This window comes from Selaginella moellendorffii, unplaced genomic scaffold (assembly GCF_000143415.4).
Source record: "Selaginella moellendorffii unplaced genomic scaffold, v1.0 SELMOscaffold_46, whole genome shotgun sequence".
Lineage (NCBI taxonomy): Eukaryota > Viridiplantae > Streptophyta > Lycopodiopsida > Selaginellales > Selaginellaceae > Selaginella > Selaginella moellendorffii.
In genome coordinates, this window is record NW_003314307.1 from 1,076,025 (window position 1) to 1,103,870 (window position 27,846).

The 27,846-nt window shown below is 42.9% G+C and overlaps 7 protein-coding genes across 11 annotated transcripts; 5 read left to right on the forward strand and 2 right to left on the reverse strand.

The window, feature by feature from the left end:
• Positions 1 to 12,187: 12,187 nt before the first annotated feature.
• On the forward strand, positions 12,188 to 13,399 carry LOC9657604. Its single transcript, XM_002980796.2, has one exon. It carries the CDS (start codon positions 12,188 to 12,190, stop codon positions 13,397 to 13,399), a length of 1,212 nt encoding a protein of 403 aa, XP_002980842.2.
• On the reverse strand, positions 13,397 to 15,189 carry LOC9657017 (uncharacterized membrane protein YjcL). 2 transcript variants are annotated; one of them, XM_024685841.1, is made up of 6 exons: positions 14,891 to 15,189; positions 14,605 to 14,834; positions 14,429 to 14,539; positions 14,170 to 14,316; positions 13,862 to 14,115; positions 13,397 to 13,808 (listed from the first exon to the last, which is right to left on the reverse strand). In XM_024685841.1, the coding sequence occupies exons 1-6, from the start codon at positions 15,124 to 15,126 to the stop codon at positions 13,485 to 13,487; spliced, it is 1,302 nt and encodes a 433-aa protein (XP_024541609.1). In that variant the 5' UTR covers positions 15,127 to 15,189; the 3' UTR covers positions 13,397 to 13,484. The 2 variants fall into 2 exon arrangements, with proteins under 2 accessions (XP_024541609.1, XP_024541608.1); XM_024685840.1 differs by having other exon boundaries at positions 13,862 to 14,316.
• LOC9657605 (zinc finger CCHC domain-containing protein 8) lies at positions 15,164 to 17,166 on the forward strand. The gene is made up of 9 exons (XM_024685842.1): positions 15,164 to 15,408; positions 15,467 to 15,545; positions 15,606 to 15,666; positions 15,726 to 15,803; positions 15,866 to 15,990; positions 16,064 to 16,310; positions 16,361 to 16,424; positions 16,482 to 16,959; positions 17,019 to 17,166. Exons 1-8 carry the CDS (start codon positions 15,204 to 15,206, stop codon positions 16,922 to 16,924), a joined length of 1,302 nt encoding a protein of 433 aa, XP_024541610.1. The 5' UTR covers positions 15,164 to 15,203; the 3' UTR covers positions 16,925 to 16,959; positions 17,019 to 17,166.
• A 112-nt stretch (positions 17,167 to 17,278) lies between these two features.
• On the forward strand, positions 17,279 to 19,422 carry LOC112350149 (protein GLUTAMINE DUMPER 3-like). Its single transcript, XM_024685843.1, has 3 exons — positions 17,279 to 17,833; positions 17,936 to 18,052; positions 18,629 to 19,422. Exons 2-3 carry the CDS (start codon positions 17,983 to 17,985, stop codon positions 19,237 to 19,239), a joined length of 681 nt encoding a protein of 226 aa, XP_024541611.1. The 5' UTR covers positions 17,279 to 17,833; positions 17,936 to 17,982; the 3' UTR covers positions 19,240 to 19,422.
• A 3,216-nt stretch (positions 19,423 to 22,638) lies between these two features.
• On the forward strand, positions 22,639 to 23,178 carry LOC9657018 (heterogeneous nuclear ribonucleoprotein A3 homolog 2). Its single transcript, XM_002980798.2, has one exon. The coding sequence runs from the start codon at positions 22,639 to 22,641 to the stop codon at positions 23,176 to 23,178; it is 540 nt and encodes a 179-aa protein (XP_002980844.1).
• Positions 23,179 to 23,317: 139 nt separating this feature from the next.
• On the forward strand, positions 23,318 to 25,108 carry LOC112350145 (pentatricopeptide repeat-containing protein At4g02750-like). Its single transcript, XM_024685828.1, has one exon. It carries the CDS (start codon positions 23,318 to 23,320, stop codon positions 25,106 to 25,108), a length of 1,791 nt encoding a protein of 596 aa, XP_024541596.1.
• LOC112350167 (putative pentatricopeptide repeat-containing protein At3g01580) lies at positions 24,758 to 27,740 on the reverse strand. 4 transcript variants are annotated; one of them, XM_024685905.1, is made up of 3 exons: positions 25,237 to 27,740; positions 25,133 to 25,194; positions 24,758 to 25,072 (listed from the first exon to the last, which is right to left on the reverse strand). In XM_024685905.1, exons 1-2 carry the CDS (start codon positions 27,725 to 27,727, stop codon positions 25,157 to 25,159), a joined length of 2,529 nt encoding a protein of 842 aa, XP_024541673.1. In that variant the 5' UTR covers positions 27,728 to 27,740; the 3' UTR covers positions 24,758 to 25,072; positions 25,133 to 25,156. The 4 variants fall into 4 exon arrangements, with proteins under 4 accessions (XP_024541673.1, XP_024541676.1, XP_024541675.1 ...); XM_024685908.1 differs by having other exon boundaries at positions 25,003 to 25,072; positions 25,133 to 25,178; XM_024685907.1 differs by having other exon boundaries at positions 25,045 to 25,072; positions 25,133 to 25,187.
• Between the last annotated feature and the right edge of the window lie 106 nt (positions 27,741 to 27,846).

Here is a 27,846-nt window from a genome sequence, read left to right on the forward strand (position 1 = left end):
CTTTGCTCCATGTTGGGAGTTAGCATCATTCCTTCAAAGGAAGCTCCTGAATTTAGTGTCAGGCAATGCAACTGATGTTAGATCTCTTCCTCTTGCAAGGATATGTGTCTGTCTAGGTATTTGCAAGGTGATGAATCCAATTCTATTCTTCTTCCACATTTTGTCTTGGGTGATTCATTATCTGCTTTCATTGTTTGAGAGTGAAGTGGGAAGAGACTGACATTTTTTATGAAATCTCTGCTTGTGTCATTCCAACTTTGTAAACATTGTTTTGTAGTCAAGCAAAGCCACAAAGGCTACAACAGGCAGTACAATGTACTACTCTTTAACTATTTATTATAACAAGAAAATATCATACTACACCTTACAGTTTCTCAGACGCTGCTCGTAGAATTCCAGAAGCTGTAACTTGACTACCATAAAACATGAAAGAAGCAGTGAAAAAGTACCATTCATATTTTAAAGGTTTTTTCTTGTTACTGAAAGATATTCAGAGGAGGTTAACACTTCAGAGCCTCACAAGCACCTCATAAATTGCCCGTAAAGAGATGATGTTCAGTTCTATGGTTCTTTAAGAATACCTAACAGTTTGTTAGGTATTACCTAACACCGTTCCTTCATTTAGTGGCCCAAGACCTTAAAACTCGGGTTCCACACCACGTTCCTTTGGACACATGGCATGTGACATGTGGCATCTGTCACATGGCACAAAGAGGGTTTAGGTTCCGCTTCGTGGGGTTATCCTATGGTAAATCACCATAGGATAAAGATCAAAAACCACGTGCACTACAAGTCTGAGATGGAGTCCAAGATGGACCCGAGATGGAGTCTGAGATGGAGTCCAAGATGGAACCGAGACCGAGACCGAGACTGAGTCCGAGTCCAAGACTGAGATCGAGACCGAGTCCGAGTCCGAATCTGAGTCCGAATCCGAGTTTGAATAATAATACAGGCTGTTCGGTGAAAGCCCAAAATGATTGTCCCCCAGGGGGGGGGCTGTAGAGAGTTCCAAAAGTATAGTAAAGAGAATGTGGTGGTTGAATCCCAGTGGAGCCAATTTGGCCAGGAAAGGCCAGTTTGGCCCAAAAAGGCCATACCCAACTATTGGGTGATGAGATGACCACTAGAAAGTCCAAGGCTAAAGTGAATATAGATCGACAAGCGGGATAATTTGGTGAAGTGTTCAAGAGCCGGCTTTAGTTCCCCCAAGAGATTGAATGGTCGATGCTCCCAATCTAAGTGTGGGTGGCACTACCTACTTGGATACCTGGCATGGCTCAACGGAACCTCGCTCTAAGCCCATGGCTAGAACACCCAAAGGCGGAAGATGCGGAGAGTACACATGAGGCTTACATAAGGCCACAGTGTTCTGAGATGTTCTCCCAAAGTCCCAAACTGTGAAAAGGAAGAGGAGCAATTTTCTAATGTAGTGACCAAGGATACAGTCACATGGTGAGGAAGTCTTAAAGGATAGTGGGACTTAGTGGTCAGGTTTGTGGGCCTTGACTCAATGGTAGTGTTGGCAAACACAGCCATGAACAAAAAAGGACTTGGTGGGGACCGAAAAAAAAATATTGGGGAAGGTTGTTCCCCATATCTACAGACATTCTATGGATGTTAAGGAGTGGATCTAGGATGATCACTCATGAATGGATGGCCCAATCTTTGAGAGATGAGACTGTGATGTAGGTGGTGTTACATCACTAATGTGACAAAGGTGAATGGCCATAGCCTTAGCGTAACAGGCTGATATGTCAGTGGTACTTTTGAGTGTCAGTCATGGGATCAGACACATGGAGCACTTGGACCAAGTGCAAAGGTTGAGTGGCATGGATGTCATTCTCAGGGCTAGCAATCCCCAAGTTCGAAATAAAACTTATAAGGGTTGTAAGTGATACTTTTTCAAGTGGTCGGAGGTATGGTTAAGTGACTAAAGTAGAATGGAAAATTTAATCACTTACAAATGCAACCTAAAAGAGGATGCTGACTTTTTAGGGCTAACACAATTGAATTAGATAAAGTCTAAAGTTGATGTAAGAAAAATGGTTATTATGCTTTTCTAGAAAGGTGACTTTTGTTCTTTTCTTTTATAACATTATGTTTTATGGAAGATTACACTTTGCATTTCATAAACTCTATGAGAGTAATGAGCTCTCACTGACCCTAATTTGGTTTTGGTAACCTTGCACCTTACCTAAGGATAGTGATGTCCAATTTAATTATTTAAGGTTGAAGTGTTAGTACTAAGAGGTTGTGTACCAATATAAATCCATCTCATGATCTTCACTTTAATTTCAGCTGAGTATTAGTTATGCATAGTTAGCCCCTTCAAGGTATACTTAGAGTTGTTGACTAAACATATTGGTGAGTTTATTACTGTTCAATTGGATTCAACTGGTCATTTAGTCCATACTTATCCATGTTCTTATATTTAGTACCTTGAGTGTACCTTTCCATAAAGAAATATATGACTCAATAACATAAGTTTAGTGTTTAGGTCTTATAAAGGTAAGTTAAAGAATGATTGTTTGCTGCTTTGCAACTAGTGATTGTTGGTAGACTTCATCAAGAACTATTGACACTTGCTTCACTCAATAATGATTTAATAGTGATATACTTACTTGATCGAATGGTTTTGTGGAGGATTGTCTCATGGGCTTGTATGGTTTTTCCATATTAGCATGCTGATTTTATCTCTATTGATATTATTTAGTTGTGTTTAGTTTATGGTGTTGGATTATATTGAGTTTTGGATGTGGTGAATTACTCCTTGATGATGTGTTATCTATAGCTGAGTATTATCAAATGACTGGTCTTGGATACTAAGTATAGTATTTTTAACCTTAATTAGCTTAGTTACTAAAGAGCTCTAAGTGGTGATTTTCTCGTGCTTTCTTTTAGCTTTATTTTGGTGTTGATAGCATTGAAGTAGTGCTTTGTTGTTGATATTATTCATATGAGTTTTGATTAAATGAGATGTTTCTCCATGGGATTAATGTTAAGTTTTATTAGTCTCAATATAGATAGTGTTGATGATTTAATTGTAGTTTTTGTGTTTTAGGCATTTGTGCATTTGCTAATTAGCAACTATGTTATTATTCAAATGTGGTAAAAGCTAACTTCCAAAGACTTTTTATTGGGATAAGGAGGTTAAATATATCCCTCAGGGGGATAAATTACTTATATCACAATATAGTGAGTTAATGTTGTAAAAGGAAATGCTCATTGTCAAAGAAGGGTATCATTGGGATACCTAAACACTCTAAAACACCATGAGGGTATTAAATAAAACCCAAAGGACTAAATCCATAGCGAATAATGAGGTGTTATCTAATATTTAAGGTTGTGAAGACAAGAGAAGTTTGTCTATCTAAATTAGACAAAGACAAAAGGGATTTTGGCAAGGCTAATGATGAGCATACAAAAGCCTATAAGTAACAATGATAATCCCAATATGTGGTATTGCAAAATGAGCATATCCAGATTGAAGTTATTCCCTAGGATATCAAGTAAGTTCATCCTTAAGAAAATACTTGCTAAGGCATGGTATAAAGTGCAAAGCTATCCTCTTAGCCTAGAGGAGAATAACTAAAAAGAACATGTAGAGCCAAAAGCAAGTATTAAAAGGATAAAACCAAACTATAAAAATTGAAAGGCATAACCAAAAGTGGTTATGTAAGTTATAAATAGAGAATCAAGTAAGTGTTCAAAGGTGTTACTATTAGCAACCAAGCTGCCATGGTGAGTCTAAAAGTATGGAATTATCCATGTTAAACCATATAGCAATTAGAAAGCTTGTGAAATTAGAGGTTTTAACAAGCTAAAGGATAGAGTCCCTTCAATGTTCTTAAAGACAATTCTAAATAGGTTAGTACTTAGAAAGACAGTACCGTTGAGTAAAAGATTGACCATTCTTCTTGTTTTGCTGCTTGTTCTTCAATTGCAGACAATCAGCTTTATAGTGTCTAAGTTTGCCACAATGATGACAACCTTGTTTATAATTCTTCACAAAAAACTTCTGCTTCTTGGACCCCTTTGCATCCGAAGTAATTACCACCGACTTCAACTTGTGATGCTTGTTCCCATCCTTGTGTCCATGGCGATCATCACGATGATTCTCGATAAAAGGATTCCGCGAACGCTTGCGAGACTTGTGCGTGTCGTTGTCAAGTTGACGAGCTATATCAAAGAGCTCCTCCAAACTCTTTATAGGCTGAGAATGATGCAAGTGTTGCCGCATACTCTCACTATGACAAGCACAAGTCTCGCAAGCGTTGACTGATGTTGACCACAGCATAAATGTTAGGGGTGGCTAAACGGGTGATCACTTGATTGCAGGGCCCTTTTTTTATCCTATTATCCTGACCTGGTGCCTAACAATCCTCCCCTTGTTAGGGAATGATCATCTGCAATCATACTTAGGCCACCCTCTAGTCACCATGGTTCTTCTCTTAGGGTTTACGAAACCTTGGTTCTCCCTCTAGATCAACCATGTTGAATATTCTTTTAGAATATTCTTGCCCCACTTGTTAACCACGAGAATCAAACTAGGCTCCAATACCAATATTAGGAACTTATCCCTTACACCCTAAGCCAACTAACTAAAGGAGTGATCACTTGATTGTAGGGCCCTTTCTTTATCCTATTATCTTGACTTGGTGTTTAATAGTAATACTGACCTCTTGCCGTCATGGCAATAAAGAAAGAATATCCAAAAGAACTAGCTAATAGGTAATTTTCGATATCCACAATCACATTCACAACATTAATACAAGCTAATGAATAAGTTTCTTTAACTATTAAGCAAAAAATTGTTTATGGAATTCAAAACCTTTTATATGAAAAAGAGTAAGAATATTTTAGATTCTAGAAGACTTATAACCCATAGGTCAAGTATGCTTGACTAATAACATTTATGAATTCAATTCTAAGCATATATAAAGACTAATTTCTTAACTGTTTAGGTGGAAATTAATAAAGAGAACCAACAATACCAATCTCTTACCTTCATGGTAGTAAAGAGAGAATATCTAAAAAGACCCACTGACAAATAGCTTTTAATACCCACACCAAAGTATAAAGTTGTAGGCTGGAGCATCTAGATGATGAACAAGGAAAGAAGGATAGATGTACAAATGTGGTAGGCACTTATGGAGAGCTGGGAGGTCCCAAGTATGAGGATATGGTTTACTGGAGCTATGTATAGGCATTTGCTCAGGTCTTCAAGTGTAGGGTGGGGTATCAATAGAGGTAGTAGAAGCTTGAAATTGGCTAAGAACTCAATGGTCCTAAACAGAGTTTAGAAGGGGATATGATATAATATAGGCATTTGCTAAAGTGTTTAAATGTAAGTTGGCACATCTAGTGTAGAAAGCTTGGGGACACTTAATGGTCCCAAGATTGGGGTTTAGAGAAGGAAACAAGAGTTTCTGAGTTTTGTGAATGTCTAAGTGAGAGTTTGATGGTGGCATCACTTCTTTTCCTATCTGTGGTGACATATGCAGTCACAACAAGTTTGATCATACAACCTGCCTAAGTGGTACAGGCCGACCCTCAACGTGCTCTTGGTAAAAAGGCAAAGCTCTATAAATGTAAAATGCCAAATCCATAGGTAGCCTCCATCCCTTTGCCCTAATATAGTGAAAAAGAATATTCTAGAGGAATATTTACTTAAGGAATATTCTCTTATCTCTGTAGCTCCAATACATCAGCTCAACAAGCGACCACAGAAGAATTGTGCAAGGCTCCAACCCAAAAACCCATATCTACCTAGTGAAGAAGCAAAAAGATGCTTGCTACAAATGCCCCACCAAGAATCTTTGTGACTTTAGAGCTCCAACACAAGTAGTGACCACAAGAGGATCTTGCATGGCTCTTTCACACAAGAACCCATGACCTGCCACTCAAAAAACACCAAGATGTTCTAGATGCTGTAAAATCCTAAATGTGGAGAATCTTCATGAGGATAGATACTGCAAAATGAAGAACCAAAGATTGAAGAAAGAGGAAAAAGAAAGCAGAGAGTGAAAAGTTCTAGACTATAGGGAAAATCCATTGGGATAAACTCTAGGGAAAAAATAACCACTCACAAATGCCCAAAAGAGGCATCTGCCAAGACAACAGAAAAAGAAAAAAAAAGAAAGAAAGTGAAAGAGAGAAGAAAGATAGTGCTGGAAGGTAGAGATGAAGTAAAGTAGTCATTGCTCATAACCACAAAACTACTACAAAGTTAATGTAAATTCCAGTTACTAAATATGCCAGCCCGAAAGGGATCTCCACAATAATCCAGAAATGTGGCAAATACCTAGCCAAGAAATATGCTGAAGGGGGGGTGCACATCCACATCCTCAAAGAACTTGTTGCCAACTTTGGGTCCATGGACATTTTCAGTTGCATTTTCTAAGCCAGGGCATTTGCTATTACCACCAAGTTGAGTGAAGATCTTGAGATATTGATGCCGAACTCACTCAATTCTTGTTCTTGTGAAGCCATGTGCCTCCTACCAATCTGTGCTACTGCTCCCACAAAGTAGATGTGAAAATGAAGTGAAAATAAAAAAAGAAGTGGCATTCACCATAAAGAAATATTGACATCAAATCCAATTGATAATGAGTGAAAGAGAAGAAAAGAGGATGGATGTGAAGAGGAAACTCTAATGTGCCACTCCAAAGACTAATTAAAGGCTACTTCAAAGTCATGACCACAAATACCATGAAAGCATAATACATCCAAGCTTGGAGTAAGAGATCTACTATGAAGCATTGGGCATAAGGATTCTCTAAAGAAATAGGAGATCAAAGTGTAAAATAGAAGTTCAAAGTTAGGATTTAAGAAGCTAAGAACCCCTTGTTGTGATGAAGAGAACCATGCAAAGCTCAAAGAGAAAAGAAGAGAAGAGAAAAAGCTTACATGTGCCTAAATCTAAATGCCTTATTATAACCTACAGAAATCCCTCAACAAGATCTTTAAAGCATTCATACTTCACTAGGGAAGAAAAAGAAAAGACAACTTCCAAGCAAGTAAGAACTCTCTCAAACATGGCTGATATTGAATGAAAAATGATGAAACCTGTGTTTAGAGAAATCTCTCAAAGAGATCTAAAAGCTTGAGAAAGAATCCACAAGAGAAAACACTCAAAACAAAGGCACAAAACACAAGAAAAGAAGGTGCTTAAACAAGGATCCTTGGGCTCACATGTTGTGAAACTGAGAGTGAAATTAAGAAAGATGCACACTGTTAAAAAGCTTAAGAGAAGATCTACCTGTATAACAAACAACACAAGAAATGGAGCTTCAAAACAAGAGAATTTACAGTTGAAATTTAGAGTTGCAAAAAAGAAGAAAGAAAATGAAAGGAACCAAAAAAAACTATGAAATCTACAGGATTTCCCAACCCAAGACACCTCCAACAAGAACTAGAGGTTCTAGTCTGGACACAAGTACAACAACTATAGAATGTTGGCTTGCCTAAGGCATCCCACTGTGATCACCATTTATTGAGGGGGCTAACCCTTAACATACTCTTGGGAGAAAGGCAAAGCTCTATAGATGTGCTATAGAGAGCACAATGGCAAATTGCTAGCTAACCTCTAATCCCCTTGGGGAAGAAGAACATTCTAGAGGAATATTGTTTAAGGAATATTCTGAGAATCTCTTTGGCTTGGAATGTGCCAGCTCAACAAAATAAAAAAGTAGTGGTATGCAAGAGATAGAAGCATAAATATAAAATTAAAAGAATTTCAGCCTTTGTTATCTATCTTTTTATAAATAAAAGTTATCTTTATGAAAGTAACTTAAATACATTTAGTTTTTTACAACCATAATACACTTTATAATTTAAAACTTGATTTTCTATATCAAAATAATATGGTTTCTAAAATTTTATGGTTATTTCTTCTTAGTTTTAGTTGTGATTCTCAACCACCTCAAGCAAGATGGAGCGTAATTTATGGTCATTTTTCTAATAGAGACTTTTTTATATTAATAGATAGATTTAGAGTTTTAATTAACAGCATAAATCCCAATGTGCTTATAACAGTTGGTAATAATGGAACTTATCATGGATGGGAAGTTTTTATTGGTAATCAAAGGCAAAGAGTAGCTATAAGAGCTTATATAAATCTATTTGATATAAGTAACTTTCATAATTGTAATACACTTCCACCAAATTCTCAGTTTCAATCTTTTTATGTTCGTAATATTTTTTTTTAAATGTTACACATTTTAGAATATCATGTTTATTTATATGCCCCAAAAGCAATGATTGTAGTATATAGATATTTTTCAATAGATTATTATGCATTAGGAAATTCTACTAGACATCCTAAGGAAATATACCCTCTATAGATTATCCCAAAGGCCTACTTGATGATAATGCATTATATAAATCTATTGATCATGATATTTTACAATGTTGGCCATATTGCACACAATTGATAAGTGGTCCTTTAAAATTTCTTGGTACACATATAATAAATAATAATGCTTTAATATCTACAAACAATGAATTTAAAGAAAAATTTAAAAAATGTAATTTACTAGTTCAAGATGTTAAAAATTACAAAACTATATGGTCTACTATGTCCATTAAACATGATACATTTTGTTATCTTCACCTTCAAAGTGATGGTCAGTTACTTATAATTGATGATAAAAGTAATATATTTTGGAAAAGTAATGTTTATAGCCAATATTGGCTATTATTTTCTGTTTTAACAATTAAAAATAATGGAAATAAATTCTTTTTCTAGTACTCATAAAAAGTTAATATGGACAAATAAACGTTAAATTAAGACCTGATATTAGTTTTCATGTTTTGAAATTTTTAAAATTTTTAGTTCTTGGTTTGATATTGGATATATTTGAATATTCTAGTATATACTATAATCCAATGCAGAGAGAGAGAGAGAGAGAAGACCTGCTGCTGTTGCTGTCATTGCCTCTGACTCTGATGATTGCTAACTAGGCAAATGGAGCGGTAAGGTGAGTTTGCAGCTCTGAGTAGATGTGATAGCTTCCATGTTGGGATTGCCTCCAGATCACTGACAAGCTGGAACCCCATCATCACTCTGTATTGTTTTAAAAAATAACAAATATTTAAACATAAACTGTATTTTTGTATTTTTATCAGCATGCTTGCCAGTTGGCAAGGAAAAATATTACATCTGTTTATCAATATTAAGTAAGTAATACTCAATATCAACAATACAAGAAAGCCAATGCAACACAAAACAAGAAAGAATTCTCAAGCTCATCTTCGTTCTTTGAGCCATATTAACATAGCGGGGGACTAAGGAAGATTCAACTCATAAAGCAAACCATAAACAGAAGGCATCCAAGTGAATTATATTACTCAAATGGTAAATCTAGTTTTTATAGGTAAGAAATGATACAAAATAATAATGACAGTTCTAGATAAAAATAGTAAGTACTTGAATAAATAAACACACTGAGGAATTTTTTTTCCTCATGTGGCTTAGTACAAATGGCAAATTCTAAATCTAATTTACTAATACTCAACAAGAAGGTCTAATCATGAATTAAATAACTACCAATCTTCTTACTATTGTAGTAATTAAAACAAGAATGCCAATTTGCTTTCTTATTATAAAATCATTGGTAATGAAATTGAATTTAGCTAGTGTATTTCATTTAATAAAATTGGAAATTGATTAATGACACTATTGATCCTCATTATCTTCTAAAGTTCTAATGATTCAATTTTCATCCTATCTTGTGCTATACAAATTATAAAGAGATATTTAAAATTATATGCAATACTTTTATGGAAGAGTGCCCAAGCTATCACAGAGTTGACAAATTAAGTTAGAGTAAAGAGAACTAGGAGTTCGGCTAAATATGCTTAGCAAGAAACAGACCCTTCTAGCTAAATATAGATGCTAAACCTAATATACCAATGGAGTTTAAGGCTAAAACATATGAATTTAAAAATATTTTTCTACAATATTACACAATATCACGTTATAAATTGAGAATGATTAAAATTCATAACTTAGCTTGAATTTGAAGAACCTAAGAATACCATATAATCTTTTAAAGGAAGAATAAAACAAATACGATCTTTCAGGTTCCAGCAGGTATGCTAACACTTCAGAAAAATAAAAGCATTTTTAACAACTTTTTATAAATAAGAAGTTAACTTTATAAAAGTACACTTTATAATAGTTTCTTAAAATGGCTTTTATAAGTGATCATTTATTTTATATTGTAAAGTATGTAAATACACACACACACACACACACATATTGACACAAATAAGCGCCCTTCCCTGCCGGGCCTAAAGCCTCCAAAAGCTCTGTGCTAACAACATAGTGGCAAACCACGCCTTAGAAGTATTAAGCGTAGAAAAAGAGAAATTAATTTTACCTTGATCGGGGGAAACTTGTAGAGCAAACGATGCAGCAACGCTCCTCCAAATTTCTGGGGAAAAAAGATCACTGCATTTGGTCCAGCATCAAAGTGTACTCTGCCTGGAATGTTCTCACATCAATGTAACGAAATCTGATTAAATAAAAAAATACCTGAGGACTTCGGGCTTGTTCCAGCTCTCCACGAGTCCAATGATCCTTCTGGAGGTATCGCTCATGTAGAAAAATGGTGGAGAGGTGTCGAGGCAAGTTGCATGGAACTGGTTGCTGTCCGTCTTGGCAAAGGAAGAGAAATCGCGTTTGGACAAAGCTTCTTCCATCTCCGTGATTCTCTTTGGCACTACTTCCTGTTTGGGAATATAAACTTACATATGCCAGGAAGTCGAAAATCGAGAGCGAGAAAATCACCTTGGCTCGATAATGTAGGAGTGGACTTGTCTGGACAGACTCTTGCATGCCCGATGTACTGCCCTCTTCTTTCTGCCGCTAGAAATAAAAATCACAACTCAGAACTTCCAAAGCTTTATAGTAGCCACACAAATCACAATCCGAAGATCATCCCACTTCGTGATGCTCTACAAGCGGAACAGCAATGCTATCTTTTCTATCGTCCCTCTTCACAGCACACAAGAAACCATGTTAATATATCAAAGTTTTTCTAGGACAAAACAAGCACCTTTCCCATCTCCCACTTGACAAATCCTCCATGAAGACTACGGGAACCACGCTTTTCTTCTTTATTTCCTCGGCTTGAGACGACTTGGACGAGGATTTAATCCAAATGCCAGAAGCGCTCCTGGCGGAATCCTGGGAGCGGTCCAGGGGGATTCAACTCGGGTCCGGAAACGGTCCAGGTGGTTTTAATGCACAGGGTGGAGGCATGGAGCGGGGGCTGGAGCGCATCGCCAGAAGTGGGGCGGGGACCCGATCATTGCCTGGCTCCTGAGAGGCTGCGAATCTCTCCAGCCCACGATATCGGCCTGGGCTTGTTTATGCTACCAGGACCAGGAGTAGCGGACGACTCTTTCATCGATCCCGAGGATGAGAATGCTTGGAGAGATGCCGTGGCGATGCTCCAGCATTGTCACCATTCGTCACCACCTCTCCCAGAACTGGGTGTTAACACCTCCATCTCTCTCCATGGAGGCAAAGAACCATCCGTGAAAACGCTGAAAGGTAGCGTCGAGTTGATCTCATCGGCGCTCGTGCATATCAGGAAGCGAGAACCCCCATAAAAGACGTGGGGATGATCTGCCACAACCGCCGGGAAAGCTTCTTCTCCCTGCGGCGCATGGTTCTCTCGAACAAAAGCCACGAAATCTTCCGCCGCTGTCGCATTGCTCCCTCTATAAACCCTCGTCTTCTTCTTCTTCTTCCTCTTGTAGATCGCTCAGCTTCCCCCATAATAGATCTTCTCTTACCCTCCTTCGACTATAATATCATACTTTAAGTAAAATGGTAAAATGGCAACGTGAAAATTCCTAACCCAAGTAGGTAAAAGGAGGGTAAAAAGCTGGAATAAAGCTGGATTTAGTAAACAAGTAACGGTATTCTTTAATTCGGCCACGTGGCCGTCCTTGCATGTGACACTTTGTCGCGCGCCACCACACACCACGCGAAGCCCGTCGTTTTTAGGGTTTGCCAGTTCACTGTTTGGCACCATACCTATAGGTGGTTGCGATGAACAGCAAGTCTAGCGGAGAAAAGAATTTGGTCGACCAAGCGAGAAATCCTCGCTCCCGATCGTCAGGAAATGCGATCGCCATCGTTTGACGTGATCAAACGATAGAGGAAGAGGAAATGGGGCTTTCGTCAACGATGGCTATGGCAGCGCTCTCCCGGCTCTTTCTTCCCTGTGCGCTGCTGCTCATCCCTCTAATCCTCTACTTCCAGTGTAGCTTGCCCTCCCTCAACCTCGCGGCCGCGCCCAAGAGCTCGAATTTGGCCCAGAATCGCCGCTTTTCGGCCGGCATGTTCTTGATCGATCGAGGTACGTCGCTGCTCCACAGCTGGAGCGACGAGGAGCTCTTCGATCGCGCCATGGCGATGCACAACGCCACCGCACTGCCAGAGCAAATCCATTCGCCAAGATTGTTGGGTGTGAGTCATAAAATCTTCAAGAAATTCGAGAATGATTTGGGTGTCACCAGCGCCGCCAACGCCGCCACCGCCGCCGCCGCCGCGCCGCCGGTTTCCAAGGTAGCGTTTCTCTTCCTAACGACTGGGGCGATCCCATTCGAGCCGCTGTGGAATCGATACTTCCGCGGGCACGAGGATCTCTACAACATCTACGTCCACGCCGATCCCTTCCAGTTCCGGGCATTCAATCGCAGCAGCGCCTTTTGGGGGCGGATGATCCCCAGCGACAGGACCGAGCGAGGAGCTCCATCGCTCGTCCTGGCCATGAAAAGGCTCCTCGCAAACGCGCTCGTCGACGATCCCGAGAACCAATTCTTCGCCATGATCTCCGACAGCTGCATCCCTCTCCACGGGTTCCACAGGCTCCACAAGCGACTGGCAGCGTCGCCGCGCAAGAGCTTCCTGGAGATCATCACGCAATCGGACCTCCTCTGGTCGCGATACAACGCCCGCGGCGAGGGATCCATGCTTCCGGAGCTCCAATTCGGGGAATTCGCGGTGGGATCGCAGTGGTTTGTGGTGACCCGCGATCACGCGCGACTGCTGGTGGGCGAGCGGCGGCTGTGGAACAAATTCCGGGCGCCCTGCCTGCCCGAATTCGCGGCCTCCTCGTGCTACACCGAGGAGCACTACTTCTCGACCGTCATGAGGGTCGAGGATCAAGCCGGGAGCCATGGATTCACGCTCACGAATGTGAAATGGGCCGAGAACAACGATGGGCATCCCACCATGTACCGCGCCGAGGAGATCGATCTAGGGTTCCTCCACGGGCTGCAGGAGGAGAGCGATGGGCGATTCATGTTCGCGCGCAAGTTCCATGCCGACTGCCTCGACCCTCTCTTGAGGTACGCCGACGCCCTCCTCAAGCACTGAGGAAGAAGGGCGAATATTCCAAGCCTGGGAGAATATTCCGGGCTTGACCATGTCTGACCATGTTTGACCTGCGACTTAGTGAGCTTTAGAGCTTTTGGAGGAGGGTGATGCCCAGCGCGATGGAGAGGAAGGTAGCGATGGAGATGCCAAAGATGCCGGCGAGGATTCCCGGGACGATCAAGCTCGTCCAGCCTTTGGCGGTGGCCATTCCAGCGGCGGTCGTGGGGCCGCCGACGTTGGCGTTGGAAGCGAGCAGGAGCAAACGCTTCTCCACTCCCAGGAGCTTCCCGACTCCCAGGACGATGAGCAAATGGACTCCAATCTGGACGACGCAGAAGAGGAAGAGCGATGGAGCGGTGGCGAGCACGGAGCGAATGCTCCCACTGGCACCCACTGTCGCGAAGAAAACCTGGGGATGATCGAAAAAAAGCGATGGTAATCGAGAGAGGAAGGTTGCTTTACCTGCATGAGGAGGAGAGCGAGGCCTTGGCCAGTCGATACCAGCGGGCCGAGACGTGATGGAAACATCGTTGCCAGGATCACGGCCAGGGCTGTGATCACCGCCATGCTTCCACTGCGATATCCGATAATGTTGGAGCACCACACTCCCGCCGAGCACACTCCGGCCGATATAGCCAGCGCAAAGGATGCCTCGAGCACTTTGATCTCGGCTTTCTCGTTCTTGCTTTCGGGAGAAGTAGCTGCGGAAGAACTCTCTGCAAGGATCAAGAAGAAAGTTAGAGAACACAACGATGAACTATTCTCGAGACCTGTTTTTTCTTCGGCTGGAATGGAAGATGCCAGTGCGAAGAGCGTCGTGAAGTACACGGCACAGATCAAGTTGTCAGCCGCGAGACCGGATGCTACCACCGACGGCGATGCTCCGAGTGCCTCCGAGACAGCAACGTAGTTCACGGCTGTAAACTAGTCAGGAGCCACGATCGATTCATCGAGTCGAGTCGATATGATCGATCGACTGCAGCAGCAGTAGAATAAGCAGGAAAAATCTCTTTTTTTTTTCTTCTTTACCTCCACCAATGTGCCTGCTCATGAGCGCCGCAGCAATCTTCCATCCATCGGTGCCCAGGCCTGTCAATGGAACGAGCTTCATGGCCACCAAAGTTCCTATGATCGTTGCCACTGCCACCAAATCGTTTTCTCTTTTAGATCGTAAGAGAGCATTGAAAGAAGAAAGAATCGCGTACCTGAGCCAAGGAGGAAGACGAGGAGGAGGCGACCAGTGGAAGTGAGAACACGCTTCATGTCCGCCGAGAAGAGCAGCAGTGGAATCGCGAGAGGCAGCAAGAAGGCATTGACAGTGCCATAGACTGACGATTCCGTGGCAAGGATCCCCAGATTGCTGGAAAAGAGCGCGAAGAGAGTGCTTACCAGCGCGCCGCTCAGTGCGCTCCCCCATTTGGTGTTTCTCTCGGACCTGGTGAAATATTTCCTAAGAACCCTACTCGTCGGGACCAGGGCGGCGGATCTTACCAGAGGCCAAATGCGCCCGATGCCAGCAGCACTGACCACGTCTTCCACGCATCCAAGTGTGGATCGCTCGCTACCACGATCGAATGGGAAGCAGCAGCAGCAATCCGGGAAATCCGACGCGATCCGTTCTGGATCGATGCGCTCTGCCGCGGCCGCCACTGGTGCTGGAAGGATCGCTTGGCATGGATTAGATCGCTAGTCGCGGATCTGGCGGAGATCGGAGATGCTAGAAGCATAGTTTCTAGAAGAATCAAAAGGGCCACAGTATGTTTAAAAGGAGTTTCTATTTAGGGTTCTTATTCTAGGGTTCTTCATGGATTTGGTCCCGGAACCGGAAGAAGGTGAGATTGGCGTCGAGGAAGTGGCTGTGAGGCACGAGACTGCTGCCGCGACAGTCGATTCAATAGAATCGGAGATAGCATCGTTGGATGCTGCGAAAGATGGAGCTTGTGATGATATCATCGATTTGGCCTCCGAGGAGGATATGGATTGTTCCGATGATCCAGTATTGCCTCAAGGTATCCTTTCTAGAGCGTTTTGGTATCTTTATTTCGGAATTCCTGACTTGAGCTATAGCAAACTCCCGGAAAAGAAAATCCATCTCACGCGCGGACGATGGAGCATCTGTTCAAGTGACTTACACCAAACTTTCGAGGTTCTTTTTTGTCTTTTCCTTCTTTTCTTCTGCCGTTCTCATGTAGGAGTTTGTGAGCAGGAAAAGCCAAAAGAAACTGCAAGAGGTTTTACTGCATTGGTCTGAATGGCATGCTGCACAAGTAAGCGAACCAAATGTGGATTTTTTCTCTCTCTCTCTAATTTGTTGGATTTCCTACAGAGCTTTGAAGATGATGAAGTACGAGAAGGCGGCACGGAAACGTATTTCCCAGCTCTGTCAGTAGGGAAAACTAAAATGGTTAATTTTTTTGTTTCAAGTTTTCGTTTCCTTGAAGTTTACTTAAGTTCGATTCTCTGCAGAACTTTTGGGAAGACAAGCCCTCAAGACGAGCTTGTGTTCTCGAAGAGAGACAAACGGAAGTCCCTCTGTATGATCGTGGATGTAGTGCCGTTTTGCAGCCTCTGGAGTTTCTTTCGGATCAAGGGTATAAAAATTAGTGCTGGTTACGATTTTAGTCGTAACGACTCATGCTTGGCAGATTCATTTTGGCGAAACAGGCACTTGGAGATTCCGGACGAGGCATCGAGGTGTTTTAACTGCGGCTCCTACAGCCATGCTCTCAGGGATTGCCAGAGACAGCGGGATATGTCTGCTATCAACAGCGCTCGTAAGCTTTTCATGTCAAGAAAAGGAGGGTCCAACACTCCTTCTCGCCGCTACTACGAGAGCACTCCAAATGGGAAGTTTGACGACATCAAACCCGGGTCGCTGCTGAGCGAAACCAGACGGTCCCTGGGGATTGGAGTACGTTTTCGTGGTTTTAGATAAGATTTATCCTTATTCCTTGTGCGCAGGAGAAAGACCCGCCTCCGTGGCTTCAGCGAATGCGAGAAATCGGCTATCCTCCTGGATATATGGGTATGCTCTCTTTTGACGATAGTTTATAGCTCTTTTAAAACGGTACCTCCTTTCCAGCTACCGAGACAGACGAGGACGAACCGTCTGGACTCATCATGTTTGGAGAGGACAATCCTTTATCTTTCACGGAGGATGGAGAGATAATCGAAGCGAAGCCACCATCCTCAACGTCCCAGAAGATGACAGTCGAGTTCCCTGGCATCAACGCACCCATTCCAGAAGACGCAGACAAGAGACTCTGGTCTCGGAGCCCCAGAGAAGCGGTGGCTCAGCACAGATCCTTGTCCGACAGTAGGAGGAGAAGGTCTCGATCTGATGATTACTTGACACCTCCTGGAGAAAAATCTCCCGCTCGTGATCGTGACCGAGACCGGGACCGCGACCGAGATCGCCACTCTTCCCGACATTCGCCATCTTTGTCCGGCCGACGAGAGCGGAGCAGTGCATGGGCCCAAGCTGAAGCTGCTCTGGATTCGGTTCGATCCAGCTACAGAAAGTAGGAAGACAGCAACCTTTTGTAACAGCAACAGCCGAGGTACTTTACTTTCCTCTTCGTCAAGTTTCCCAAAGCTCTTACACATATTTCTATGGCAGAAAAAGAAGCATTTGATAGACGCCAAAGCCTGGCATGGCGGTCTCCCCGTGGTCAAGTATCGGCCCCGCCACTTTGATGCGCACTTAGGTGATTTGTATCATATCAGCTTTATCCACTACACACAGCTGCACGATAAACTATCATGTAGACATCCTGGGTACGTTGTTCCTTTTCTTTCTTGCTCTTGTAGCTCTAGCTTAGTAGCTAATGGATTGCTGATCTCTGGGGTGATCATGAGGCAGTAACTGGGAACCAGTGCTCGTTCGCTGGTGGGGTCTGGCGTTCCTTTTGCTCCTTGATGATTGCCCGCCGTGGTACACCCGGGTACGTAGACTGTGATTTTCCGTACGTGGTAGAGGTGGTCGGGTGAGTGGGCGGCACACACTGGAAGGATCCTCTCGCAGGAACTTCGCTATTGGCAGAATATTCAGGAACACGGAAAGAGCGTTACAGCGAAGGAATCCCTCCGGAGAAGTCGATGGTCGCGGGAAAGAGCAGAAGTTAAGGTGGTGATTAGCGCACGAGTATGGAAGGATTGTGGGATAAGTAGTGGGGAGTTGTCGGCTTCACACACAGGGAATGGGGGGAGTTATAGAACTTCTTTCTCTACACTTGGGGGTGGGCTCCTCCCTCCTCCCTTTCCAAGTTGCAAAGCAAAGCGGAGCAAAGTAAGATGCTCCTCCACGATCTCGAGTCTGAAGCTTGAAGGCTGAAAGAGAGATAGAGAGAGAGAGAGAGAGAGAAAGCTCTAAACTACTGCGAAGAGACGAGAGATGAAGACGAGCAAGCTTCGCAAAGCCAGCTAAAGCTACAGGTGAGTTTTTCTCCCTTGAGCAGACAAATTCCAGCTTTGGTTTCGAGTAATCATACTGATCACTGTTGTTGCGTTGCTGCTGGATATAAATCCGCCTTGCAGGTGTCTGTGGTCGTGGTTCTGGAAAGGGAAAAAAGGAAAGAGAGAAAATGGTGTCTGGCTGTGAGGATTATACATCCTCACATCATCATCGCTCCACCACCACCAGCACCACCCCAGGCAATTTCTCTATACACACCTCGCTTCTACTTCTTCCAGTTAGCTTTGCGTTTCTTCTTGAGTAGACGAGAGCGTTTTCGTGCTGCTGCTTCATCTTGGTTTTATCTCGTCTGTGTGATCTCATCGGTTGCGTGCTTAATTGTCGGGATCTAGTTTGATTCTTCTTTCTTTCTTCGTCGCTGAGCCTCTTCTTCGCAGAGAGGCTCTGTTTTTTTGTGATCAGTCTCCTCTTTCGTCTCCCTTGTTGTTGGAGTGCTACAAGACAAGCTCGTTCAGTTACGAAGAGAATATATTTCTGGGTAGCTGCGCTGCTTGAGTTTTGATTTTATCCCTCTCTGTACACACACACTCGAGGTGGAGCGTTTTATTCTTTTCCGCTAGAGCGAGAGGTGTGGTTTTCCAAAAGAGTCATCGTCTTCCTTTACCCCTTGCTTCGAGCCTGGAAACGCTCGCCGATGATCTCCTGGATTCCTGCATGAGTGTCTCACGTCTCAAGCTTGAGTCTCTCCCTTTTCTCTTCGCTCCAAAGGATGACAAGATCTCAAGGTGCTGGTGCTACTACTAATCCTCTTCCAGGTGCGAGCGTCCATCACAACTTCTACCTCGAAGACTCTCGAGCCGGCGCCGCAAGCTCTCGAGCTGGCGCTGCCAACTCTCGCTGCAACAAGCAGACGATCAACGCCGGTGACAATCCATGCCGCTTCCAGTCGCCACTTCCGTACATGCTCGCCGGCCTCGCGGCCATGGTTTTGCTCGTCGTCATCTCGCTTATGATCCTGGCGTGCTCATATCTCCGGGGCTACTTCTCCGATTCGAATGGTGGCTCCGGTGGTTCTTCCGGTTCTTCCTCGGCTCCAGGCAGCGATCCCGAGAATCCCAAGGCAGCGAGCTTGCAAGCCTTGCACAACGGATTTGCGGCTTCTCCCGAGAAGATTGTAGTCATCCTGGCGGGGCAGGACAAGCCCACGCATCTGGCTCAGCCGATCCAGGTGACGAACAAGCTCGATCTCGATCGGTCCTCGTCTGCCAGTGAAGGTGACGAGGATGGCGATGCACAAAAAGGAGATCGAGACGAGAAGAACTCAAAGAGGAAGAAGAAGAAGAACGCTTCCTCCTCCTCTTCGTCTCTGGAAGATGATTCATCCAGCAATGACGTCGATTCGCAACAGGTATACGACCGAGTTTAAAGTTTGATTCCCGGAAAAATCTGGATCCATAAAGAAGAAAATTCCACAACACAGGGATAGTTCTCTTCGTCTTGATCGTAGCTGTGTCACGATTGTACGGCATTTTGAGCCTAGTACTGCCGGGTTTTAATCTTTTGTGGTGGTGTGTATTTTTTTTTTTCAATTTCATTTCCTTCGATCATACATTTCTTCACACAAGACCTGGAAAAAATCAAAAGGCATGAATCGACCATGTACGGAATACGTTAAAAGTGGCAGCGAATCATGCGTTGGAAATGGGACTTGCCTGTCAGATTTATGGTTTGGTTGTTCATGCAGGTGTGATGTGCAAAACCCCACGGCATGGCTCACATTTTTATTTCTCTCTCTGCCACGAACGGTTGATCGGTCAGAACGAGATCTCCGTACGGAAATAGGAATGATGAAAACTTGATCAATCTTTGAGGAACAACTCTTCCGTTCTTATTCAGAAAATTCTTATCAAAAAATTATTGTACGCTCCGCTCCTTCTTTACGAATATGAACTTATCCATTCATCATGATCTCCAGAAACCATAGTGTATATTACTTGTCGGGCAAATACTGTGCTAAGTTTAAAATGTAAAGGAGCTCTGGTTTTACTTCTTTCTTCTTGAAAGCATTGCTCTCGAATAAATCCCATTGAAACCACAACAAAAGAATAAAGTTAATATAAGATTTACAATGATTACTTCAAGTCTTCCTCAATCGAGAATCTTTATTTTTATCTTAATCTAATGTTCCACTATCCCATTTTTTAAACGATAATATATTCTATCTCATTTCTATCTTGCAAGATGCAAGCTAATCACACTGTTCACACTGCAAACTACTTCAAGTTTTTTTCTTGTCACCGAGGTAAGTTTAAACCGAATATTAAGATTTTAAAAGTAATATAAACTAAACTAATTCTTAGGTATTGTCTACACACTTAGTTTGTATTTTTCTTAATGTTAACCTTATCTATATAATTGATTTAAAAAATTATTATTTTAATGCTTAGATATGCTATAAATAAATATAATATAAATTTTTTATGGTTTATAATATAATAATTTTTTAAGTTTTGTACGCCTTTTCTCTTTTCCCTTTTCTCTCTCTTGCTACAATAGTAGTACAACACTATATTTTTTAAAGAATACTAGAAATGAAATATAGGTTCTTCCAAGTGTTTCATTTACAATCATATAGTTAAGCAATAGCATGCCACTTGTATTTCTTATAGAGTTGCCTTTTACAATTATTAGATTTGGATGACAAGCGTCATACACCTCCATCTGCCAACCATACATTTCAGTTTCCATGTAATAGTAAGTAGGCTTTGACCACCAACATTCATATGAAGTCCAATCTGCTACAGAGTTTTCATTCCATATAGCATGACACCAAAACATAGTTGTACATACGGATCTACACTCTACTTGAACTGGTGAGCCTACTGAATTGATTACATGCACACCTTTGTTGTCACAATCAGTTATAATAATCACAATATAAAGAATTGCTAAGAACATTAAAAGACTGTTAGTAATATACTGAATCTATCTATTTATTATTATAAGTACAATAATATCATATAAATGAGAAAGCTGCTTGAGGATAAATGATTTTAGATGTGCTAGATATGTAAAGGTCCTAGTTCATTTTATAATGTTACAATAATTTCTATTGCCTAAAATATAGTCAAACTAAAAATAATTTTAGTGATTTTTACCATGTTTTACACTTTAAAGTATTGATAACATAATTCTATTTTCTATATTTTATAAATATAATATAATATAATATTATAATATAATTCTATCCCAATGCTACACAATCCTCATCTACAAAATCTCTCAATTCTAGGACAACTAGCTCTTCTAGTGGGGTGTTTTCTTTAGGTGTTAAATTTTTAGTCTAGAAACCACTTGCCTATTCAGGAATATAGGATTTTCTTTAATCCAATATACTCTTAAACTTTTCTCTAATCAAGTTTATTCATAAATAAGTAAATTTCAGATGAGGATTAGGGTGTGGATATAGTTTACAAAATTCGTCCTTACTACATCTTAGATAGATTTCTAAAGGTCCCACACACATTGAGACTGAAATAGTTTTGAATATCATCCTTCTTCAACCACACTCTTTAATATAGTTCTAGACTATTTCCATTGGGGAGTTTTTATAGACAATGAGAGTGGATCAAGAGTAAAAAGATCACAACTCACACTTAGACTTTTGGTCTTTACTTTACTGCTTAATGTTTATAACATGACCTTTCTCTAATGTGGCTGTAGAATTTATTCCCACCACCAAGTAGCTTATGTTGAATATCTTGTATTATTATATTTAAACCTGATTTAAATTTACGTTATTATATATTTATTCATTAAATAAAAATTTAGTCTAAATTAAATTATTGAAATGTTCTTTTCTCACTTTTTTTTTGTTTATAATATTTCCTAGTCCTGAAAATATCGCCTATTGATTTTTTTTGTATTATTATTATTTGACATATTATTAAAATAAAAAACAATATTTAAGATAATATTATTATTTATTTTTCTAAATTTTCCAAAGAAAATCAAGCTTTTCTACAAAATGCAACAAATTATTTTAATATTAATTTATAATATATATATATTTTTATTAATATGCTTGCTATAAATTTATCAATCACACTACTCAATAAGTAGTAGATATCATAAGTGTAAAATTTTTAAATGCATGTTTTTCAATCAATGTATACTAAATCAACAACTTTATGAAAACACTTAATTAACATATCCAAAAAAAGAAAAAAAATCCTCAAGTAACTAATATAAGTAATTATTAATAAGGTGAGATATAGAAAAGGAATTAAAGAAGATAAGTTTCACTAAATGCATATTCTATTAGATGAACAGTAATATGTGGTAAAAAACATTAAAAACTAGTTATTTATTTCCTGATGTAAAAGTCTTTATTATTACTAATATTTATTTTTAAGCTTTATTACTTAAGCTAAGGGGTAAAGATAATATATATAAATCATATTTTATTAAATTCTACTAATTATAATTTGAATTTATAAAATTCAACAACAATTATTAAAACATAAAAAAAAATTTGCAAGCATAACAGTAGCAAGGAGAGACATGCAGCAAAAAACTCATTGCATTGCATTCTTGCTTCTTGATGCCAGATTATAAACAATAGATGCATATTGATTAGTAGCGATCAGGACTAATCGTAACGCCGGCAGCCTGCAAGAGCGGCCATTTAAGATGACAACTGAGCAAAAAGTCTCACAAGGAACAACATTAATGCCCACTCTGCTGGAGACTGGCAACGCGTTCCACCCAGTTTATAAGCCGATCTCTCGATCAAAATCCCCAAGTGCTCCACTCTTTCATTCATATGGCAGCCACATTGCTTGCTGCCTGCTGCTACCTTCTCATCCTCTTCTTTGTCATGGTTGAATCGAGAGACAACAAAGAGTTCACTCCAGAGCTTCATCACCAGTGGGGAGGAAAGTTTCCTGGAGGTGGAGGTGGAGGCTATGGCTATGGTGGCAAAGGACCCGGTTATGGCGGACCGGGCTATAGTGGAGGCTATGGTGGCGGCAACCCCGGTTACAGTGGAGGCTATGGTAACAATCCTGGCTATGGCGGAAATCCCGGCTATGGTGGTGGCTATGGTAACAATCCCGGCTATGGTGGAACTTACAGTAATGGTCCTGGCTATGGCAACAATGGCGGCGGATACTCTGGAAGTTCCGGCTATGGCGGAAGCACTCCAGCCTTAGGTGGTGGTATTGGTGGGGGTCTACCCGGAACTTTCACTGGCTCAAGTGGAACTGGGGATGGATCTGTGGAAGGAACTACCATTCCAGATCATGGTACCGGAGGAGGGTACCCTGGAACTGGGAAAATCGATCCTTCTTCCACAAAGCCATGACGAATTTTTTCCTCCTCTGTAAGTTTTCTACCGTAATATAGTGAAATATTTCTGTGGTGAAAAGTTGCTGTAAGTTTTGGAATGGAGAATGGATCGACGACAATGTGTCGATCTCATCAATTCTTGCTCGACGCTGCCCATGGCGAAAGCCACCGAGGCCAAACTCTCTCCGAATTTACCGGACGTGTTCCTGAGTAACAGAATGATCCAAATGTATTCCAAGTTTCCTGGAGGCCTCGAGCACGCCAAAGCTGTGTTTGATTCCACCTCCTCCAAAAACATCTTCTCGTACGTTCTCCTCCTCTCGGCCCACACAAAAGAACCCGACGGCCTCGATAGCGCCACGTGGTTGTTCGACAGTATGCCATGTCACAACCTTGTCGCCTGGACCGTGATGCTTGCAGCATATACCGCAGCTGGGCATCTTGATTTGTCAATGCGAATATTTCACTCAATGCCCGCATGGGATCTTGTAGTGTTAAATGCGATGCTAGCGATAATAAACGAGCACGGGAATATACCACGCGTTGAATCATTTTTCGGGTCTATGGAGGCAAGGGATATTATTTCCTGGAATAGCATCTTAGATGCATATGCCAAAGCCGGGCATATGGGATCTGCAAAGAGCGTGTTTGATACCATACCACAGAGAGACATGGTGACGTGGACGACCATGCTGAATGTGTATGCCAAAGGAGGCTATGTTGCAGAGGCTGCAAGTGTCTACGAGAGCATGCCTGAAAGCGATCTAGTTTCGTCAACCATTATTATTACAGGATATACCCAATTTGGGTATTTTGAAAAAGCGAAAGAGGTCTTTTACTCGCTTCCATTATGGAATCTTGTGCTTTACAACTCCATGATCACTGCGTTTTCTCAAGCTGGCGAATTGGATCAAGCACGACGTTTGTTTGATTTGGCAGTGGAGAGAGACGTGATCACTTGGAACGCCATAGAATCGGCATATGCTCATCACAATTGCCTCCAACAATCTCTTGAAATCTTTCGTAGAATGCCACAGCACGACGTGTTCTCTTGGAATATCCTCATTGGAGCGTATTCCCAGCATGGCAAAGTAGCCGAAGCCGTCAAAAGTTTCAGTGGCATGCCCGAAAGGAATCTCACAACGTGGAACGCCATGCTATCAGCATATACTCAAAACGGGCATCTTGAGCAGGCAAAGTGTATGTTTGACTCTATGCCTGAACATAGCTGCATAGCGGCAACAGCGCTGATTTCCACATACTCTCATTTCGGGTATATTCTTGAGGCAGAAACATTGTTTTGTGAGCTGGTTGACAAGGACTTAGGATGCTGGAATGCTCTTCTTTCCACATATGCCTCAAACGGGCATATGGGAAATGCGAGTAGAGTGTTTCACAGCATGCCTCTAAGAAACGTTGTTTCGTGGACGACGATGCTGGCTGGACACACACAGTACTCTCGCATCACAACCGCAAAGAAGTTCTTTAATTCGATGCCTGACAAGAACTTGGTGTCATGGAGTGTGATGCTTGCAGCATATGCCACAAACAAGCTTCTCACGGCGGAAGCGCTGGAGCTTTTTGACAAGATGAAATCCTTGGAGCTTCCAGACGAGACTTGTTTTGTGCTTGCTCTTCTAGCTTGCAGCCATATTGGCAAAGCTGAGCTTGGCAAGTGTCTTTTGCTGTCCTTGGAAATGGATTTTGGCCTGAATGTGACAAGACAACACTACTGCTGCTTGATTGATCTGCTTGCTCGTATGGGGCATACAAACGATGCAAAGGAGCTGATCCAAAGTAGTCCATTTGTGCCCGAAGCTCTCGAATGGAGAAGCTTGCTTCGAAACAGTACTGCTGTTGCTGGAAACACCATCAAAATTGACTCTAGAGATGGATCGCAATACATCCTCCTTGCAAATATGTATACACAAACGGGGTTCCATTAAGCAAACAAAAACTTCAAGCTATACCTTGAGATGAGAAGCTTGTGAAGTTCACGCTCCAGTGCTGACTAACCTGAGAACACTGTGCCCTGTGAAAGATAATTAAGCAGCACAGAGCTGAAAACAATTACCAGCGTTTTGTTGCTTGATCGCTTCCACTCTCTGCTTCTCTTCCCACAGCCCGGCAGCTCCATATATATTTCCCATCAAAGTGTAACCTGCGAAGTCGCCACCATCAACTTCGATCAGCTTCTCGAAAGCCAGCCTTCCAATTTCCACATTCTTCCACTTGTGGCACGCACCGAGCACCGTCCTCCACGTTACCGCCGTCGCCTTCCAAGGCATGGTCTTCACCACCGCCATCGCTGCGTCCAGCCGGTTGGCACGGCTTAGAATGTCGATGTAGCAGTGGTAGTGATCCAAGCTCGGACATGTAATCCTCTCGAAAAACCTCGTGCCTTCGTCTACCAGACCGGCGTGGCTGCAAGCCGTGAGGACGCAGATGAGAGTAACGTCGTACGCTGGAAGTCCCTGCTCTTGCATCTCGGTAAAGATCTGGAAAACCCGGTCGCTGTCGCTGTACCGAGTGTATCCTGCTATGAGCGACGTCCAGGTGATGGGGCTCGTCAAAACTTCCATGGAGTCGAATACTCGCTGAGCTCTTTCCATGATCCCAGACTTGGAGTAAAGATCCACCAGGCAGTTCCCCGTTACGATCTCGGTCTCGAATCCAAGCCTGAGAACTTCCGCGTGCATAGCTCTTCCCTGTTCCAAGTCCACCAGCTGGGTGCACGCCGTGACAACTGCTGCCAGGGTCCGAGCGTCTGGAAGACATGATCCTTGAGTGGACATGAGCGGGAGTATCTCGAGAGCCAGCTCCGCTTCCTTGTTCTCAGTGTAGCCCAGCAGGAGAGCAGTCCAGGAAACCACGCTGTGCCGACGCATCCTGTCAAACACTCGACGGGAATCCGCCATGCTCCCAGACTTGGCGTAAGCATCCACCAGAGTGTTGCTGACATAGATGCCTGTGTCCCCGGAGCCACTCGTCTCGACTACTATGGAGTGCACGGCCATGACTTTGTCCAGGTACTTGAGCTGCTGCTTCTTCGTCATCTCCTCGTCAACCTCCTTTGCTAGCTCATTCTCCGCTAGACTCGAGCAAGCCTTGAGTGCAGCCACGAAAGTCAAGCAGTCGGGCTGGCAGTACCTCCGCATCGTGAAGAACAGCTCCAGGCATAGCTCAGCTTCGTCGTTCTCTGCGTATCCCATCAGCAGCGAGTTCCAGGCCACAACGTTGTAGCACGGCATTGTATCGAAGACCCGACGAGCATCCACCAAGCTCCCGCATTTCGAGTACACGTCTACGAGAGTGCTTGCCACGAACACGTCCGAATTGAATCCACCATTTCTCGCAGCCTGTGCATGAATTTCCATCCCCCTTTCCAAGCTCTCGACTCTCACTTTCCTCCCGCCCGTAGGCTCCTCCTTTTCTTCTTGCTCCTCAGCAAGAGAACCGCAAGCCTTGAGAGCAACCAGGTAAACCGTTGCATCGGGCCGACACGAGCCTTGCTTCTGCATCCGAGAGAAAACCTCCAAAGCAAGCTCCGGCTCGGAATTCTCAACGTACCCCAGCATCAAAGCTGTCCACGACACAGCATCGTGTTGATCCATCCTGCAAAACACCCTGTAAGCATCGATCATGCTCCCACACTTGGAATACATACTCACCAGTGTGCTCGCAACGTACACATCCTTCTCGAGCCCACAGCTCACGGCTTGCGAGTGTAGAGCCACGCCTCTTTGAAGCGCTTTCGTCTTTACCACCCTGGCATCCACTCCGACCTTGGATCCATCTTCTTTGGCAGCTAGTCCCATGCAAGCCTTGAGAGCCGCTACCATTGTCCGAGACTCGGGTGCCAAGCTCATGCCCGAAAAGATTTCCAGTGCTAGCTCCTCATCACCACTCTCGGCATAGCCAAGTATCAACGAGCTCCAGCAAACGCTAAGCTCGTATGGCATCCGCTGGAAAGCTCGCCAGGCATCATCCATGCTGCCACACTTTGCGTAGAACTCCACCAAGCTGTTGATGACGAAAACGTTGTCACCACAGCCGGAGCTTTCCGCCTGGAAATGGATCTTCTTCCCTCTTTCCAGCGATCGAAGCTTGTTTCCAGGGGAATCTTGGATGGCCAGCGCGGTGCACGCCCTGATCGCAGCGAGAAAGCTTCTAGCGTCTGGATGGCATCCTTGATGCTGCATCTGGGCAAAGGATTCCAGCACCAGCTCGGAATACCTGCCGGTTTCCACAAACCCTAGCATCAGCGAGTTCCAGAGAACAGTGTCGTGCCTGGGCATCTGATTGAAGACCGTACGGGCGTCGGCCATGCTCTGGCACCTGGAATACATGCTTACTAGCGAGCTCGCCACGAAAATATCCGATGGATGGAGACAGTGGGCCTTGCTGTGGATGATTTTGGCGCTGTCGAGATCCCGGGCACTGCCGCACGCCTTGATCGCCGGGAGAAGCGCTGCATTGTGTTTCTGCCAGCATTGATCGATCTGTGGACGAGCCTGCTGCTTGTAGGCGGCGGAAAGAATCCTGGCGAGTCTCGATCGCCTCATCCATTTCCCTGCAAACCCTAAACCCTTCCCGTGGTTTTGAGTTCTATAATGGCCCTGGGCTTTAGCCTCTGCCACGTGGCTAACATAAAATTCAGCAAATGTCACAGCTGCACAATAAG